This window comes from Pristis pectinata, chromosome 42, assembly GCF_009764475.1.
Source record: "Pristis pectinata isolate sPriPec2 chromosome 42, sPriPec2.1.pri, whole genome shotgun sequence".
Classification (NCBI taxonomy): Eukaryota; Metazoa; Chordata; class Chondrichthyes; order Rhinopristiformes; family Pristidae; genus Pristis; species Pristis pectinata.
Genome location: NC_067445.1, coordinates 1,253,755 through 1,258,303, shown reverse-complemented (window position 1 = coordinate 1,258,303; position 4,549 = coordinate 1,253,755). Strand labels below are relative to the sequence as shown.

General features: G+C 46.3%; 1 protein-coding gene across 1 annotated transcript; it reads left to right on the top strand.

Moving 5' to 3' along the window:
- Positions 1-1,858: 1,858 nt before the first annotated feature.
- On the top strand, positions 1,859-3,927 carry LOC127566475 (probable G-protein coupled receptor 139). Its single transcript, XM_052008906.1, has 2 exons — positions 1,859-1,928; positions 2,999-3,927. The coding sequence occupies exons 1-2, from the start codon at positions 1,859-1,861 to the stop codon at positions 3,925-3,927; spliced, it is 999 nt and encodes a 332-aa protein (XP_051864866.1).
- Positions 3,928-4,549: the final 622 nt, after the last annotated feature.

The following is a 4,549-nucleotide window of genomic DNA, read 5'->3' as shown; positions in this document are numbered from 1 at the left end:
GATAGACGACCTGGCCATTTGTGGTATGTACAGAGAAAGCGAGGGAACTGAGGTGTAGAGCTCATTATCGAGTCGGACGATAAGCAGGACGGACGATAAGCTGCCGTTGTTCAACCTGATGCTCGACCTCCATATAAGGTGCAGGAGGGCATAGGCAGGAAGGTCTGGATGGGAGTGGGATGGTGGATTCATGTGGCAGGTAACAGGAAGTTCAAGTCTCATATTACTGAGTCGTCGTTCGTTGTTGAGAGGGCTTTTGATGGTAATAGAGTATCTGTATATAATGGGTTTTGTCTGAGACTAACACGGTCCATTTTTCAGATGGAGGTGAAGAGACCTTTCTCTCTCAAATGCCACTGAGTCTTTCAAATTCTCTATCCCACAGATCTGAGGAGACTGAAAATGAATATCTTCATGACCGAGAGTGACAGGTTATTGTGTTGGAGGTGATCCATTTGTTAAGGGGAGAAGTTATCAGTGCTCTCACGCCTCTCATATTGCACAATGACAGAAAGAGGTCATTCAGCCCATTGATTCTGCCAACTGTCAGAGCAAATCCTATGACCACATTCCCCCACTGGAACTTAGGCACAGATCAGAGCAGTAACGAATAGTGCAGCAAGCGTGTTGTGCTGAGTGTCCGACCCCAATTTCAATGGTCAGTGTTCATCCACCTCCTTCAGGGTTGGACTCGAGACACCTCTGGTAATCTGAGACTGGGACCATCTCCAATAACGTTGTAAGTGTTGGACAGCTGGATATGTTGGACTTTCTTAACGACCGTCAATGACCAACAGTCCGCCTTACTAATTGATCAGTATCATTCTTCACAATGTTATGTAAATATGAATCGCCAGCGGTTTTCATAAACTCCCTGCTCAAGGTGATAGTGGCTGCACTGGCAGTGATCATCAGAGGGACGCGTGAGCAACTCTAATCCGAAAACAACATTGGGCAGATGGAGGCGTTAACCGGGGGGTGGGGGGTGGGAAGGGGTGAGGTCGGGGTAGAGAGCGACCTAAAAGAAGGATAAATCCAATTGTCTATCGAAAGGTGCTGCTCGTTCGTTTTTTTAGTCTGATTATCAGTCGCATAACTGCAGCTGACTGCAACTGTTCAAATGTGAACATATTCAGTAACTGCTGGAAAGGGGTTTCATCTGACCTTTGGGAGTGACCACGTTACGTGCTACAGTGGGATCTCCAGCAGCAATCGCAGAATGTTATCATCAGTAATGTTAGAGTCGGGACGCCAGCCTCATTGTCCGAGCGCCGGCACCATCGGTTCTGTTGAAATGTGACCACGATCAGCAGTGGAACACAGCTACAATATTTGACCGGGACCTGCAGACTTCTGGTGAGGTAAGAATCATAAGGGTCACTGTTAAAGACGAGTAATCATGAGTAAGGTGAAGGCAAGAGCAACAGCAGCAACGTTAGAGTCAGCTCATCGCCGGAGATCCCCACAGTGTAAAACAGATCCAGTAATAGAACGGAGAATGACGTGTCACTGAATCACTGTGAGGCACCAAGAAGCTCAGGTCGCCCTAAGAGGGATGTCACCTGCAGGGATTCCAAAGCAAACCTTGATGTCACTCCCTCGGGGGGCATTTTCCGTTGTGGGATATGAATGAATGAGCTTATGATACAGCTGCACAATCGACCCATTGGAAAGTCGGTCGCACTGGAGCGGAACATCGCACCTTTTTTTCAGTGGCTATAACTAACGACAGTTATTGCACAACCTGTTTCACTCTGACCGAGTATCCGCGTTTGCTATAAAGCGGGAGGGTTTCGTGATCGCAGTCATAATCTGATGTGTGTTGCAAGACGAGACAGCATTCGAACAATCTTCGAAAATGTATCTCCCTCCGATTCTCCAGATGGTACATATTTGTTACCCAATTCTAGCAGTCTTTGGACTCCCCGGTAAGTCAAAGTAGGCATCGTCTCACAGCTTTTGACCATCTGACAGTTCATTGTGTTTTTGGATGCAACGGATTCCAATGATGTACTGCGATGTACACAGCATATTAATTTGTTAAATAACCGCAGAGTTCCTTGTCGTCCTCAGGGCCGGTGAGGAGCCATCCGGGTGGGCACGCGCGTGGGACACAATGTCCCCTCCTGTAAAAAGTAAAGGAGTATTCTCATCTCTGATTCCCACAACAGAGGTTCTTTCAGTAAGGAAGGGATTATGCATGGACGTCGAATGCTTAGTAGAAAGTCATCTCTTTTAACCTGGGATTCCCTCGGACTGTGGCTGCAGTAATGTCACAAGAGCGCACTGTTCAGGGGATTTTGTGGGTAACAAGCACTGCGGCCCGTTGGTTCCTTCACTGATTTGGAATCTAGCAGGCGGGACAATCTTTTCCGCCACAGCAACCGCAGAGATTTTAATTTCCTCTGTATTTTGTTCTGAACCAGAGGCACTTAGTATCAATAATTGTGATGATAAACCCACCCCTGACTGTTCACGAACGAATCTGATCACTGACGTGCCCTGAAGGCGCACAGCCTTCCTTACTGGTCTTCGCTATATGTGACTCCAGTCCCACCAAGGCGCCTGATTCTTCACTACCACTCAGATTAGGTAGAACCACGAACGGAAAATACGACTGGACTCGACGAGAACGCCCGCCTGCCGTGAATTAATGAATATAATCGATTAGTTTCCCCTTTGGTCTCAATATTCCTTCCTTCCCGACACTGTAAATAATCCGCTAACACACTGTTCGATGCAGCTCCCTCCAGCAATTTTCAGAAAGCACGCAATCTATTCTGTATGTTTTGCTATTGCCTCAGCTGGAAGTCATAATTGAACAGCTGTCCTGCTGGTAATTGCTCAAAGTTATTTGAGTGCTTGACGATGCCTGGTTCTCAGATCCGCGATGCCACTAGCCCCCACAATAATTCGCGCGACCGGTCGAGATGACAAGAAGCAGATGGACGGGCGAATATTTTCACCGTTACTGACGACTTTTCAGTTTCTATTACAGCGAACGTGCTGACAATTATCATTCTCTCCCGAGGGAACTGCGGTCTTTCCAAATGTATCGGCGCCTACATGATGATCATGGCAGTGTCAGATTTATCGGTCATCATTATCAATGTCGTTCTCTATGAAACCTTAATTTACCGTCTGTCACACACATTCCTGCATCGCACGAACCTCCTTCTCGCCATTGTGTACCTGATGATCGTCAGCCTGGAACTGTCACAGTGGTATACAGTCGCCTTCACCGTTGACCGATATGTTACCATGTGCTGTCAGAAGTTTAAAACAAAGTACTGTAGAGTGAAAACAGTGAAAATCCTTGCAGCAGTAATTCTGATCCTGCTTTCCTTGGAGCATATCCCCTACTTGTTTGTATTTCAACCTCTACGAATAATTGGCAACACTTCTTGGGGTATTGAATTCAGACTGGAGGCATTTTATTCGCCAGCATATGTGGCGTTCACCCGACTGAAATCATTTCAAAGTTTATTCTGCGTCTTTGGTTTAATGTTTCTGTTTAATGGGCTGACCGTCAGGCATATCTTGGTGTCCAGCAAATCCCGAAGGGGATTTCAGAATCAAATGAATGAGAATCGTCGTGATAAAAAAATGGAGAGCAGAAGAAATTCCATAATATTACTGTTCAGTGTATCGGGCAGCTTCATGTTACTGTGGCTCCCGGCAATTGTGACCAATTTTATCGCCGGTCAAGCCATGTATTCTGACCGCGACTATACCTCTCCAGCATATATCGCTGCTCAAACAGGAGCTCTGCTCGCGCACCTGAGTTCCTGCACAAACACGTACATTTATGCAGCCACCCAAACTAAATTCAGGGAGGAGCTGAAGACATTGCTAATGTCTCCTTGGACATTTGTTCTGGCATTGGCCAAGAAAAGGGCTCCTTGGAACCAATCCTTCCTGTCCTAAGTGGAGTTCAGCTCCAGCTGGTGTTCCTGTTGCAACAGCCACCATTCTCTCCAGAATCCGGTCCGTTCTTGTGAAAGCGAGTAAAACCAAATTAATGGGATTAATACCCCCATGCCCGAGTAATTGACACAGTCACATTGGTGTACAGTAATGATAAGAATCAGGTTAATGTAAAAGGAAATCGTTTTAAATGTGCAGAATAGACAGGATTTTTGCCTTTAAGGCAGAGGTTTCAGCAGTGCCATGGCGGAACACAGTCAGAAACAGAAAAGTTATGAGCGTTATCCTGAGCGACCTGTGTTCCACCTTGGCTCACTGTAAAACAACCGACACTGACAATCAATGCCACCCCGATACATATTTCCCAATATGTTCCTCATAGTAAACTGAAACAACGAGGAATCGGGGCATTTTTCCGGCAATCTTGACGGCATAGCCAACTCCCAGGAACGGAGGCTGGAATGGAGACTATGAACAATAATTTTGCTATAATTAGTGGAAGCACGCAAATTCAGGAATAAAGTTATGTAGCCCCACTCCAGGTCCTGTGTTATTTTATCTTCCGTTGTCCTGTTGACTTTTTTATGTTGTCTTAGTTGGCCTTGGGTGGAAATTCCGCGGG

Coding starts and splice junctions, on each gene's coding strand:
- LOC127566475 (XM_052008906.1), top strand. CDS start 1,859: ATGTATCTCCCTCCGATTCTCCAGATGGTACATATTTGTTACCCAATT. Junction 1,929..2,998: donor AGCAGTCTTTGGACTCCCCG/GTAAGTCAAAGT, acceptor TTTCTATTACAG/CGAACGTGCTGACAATTATC.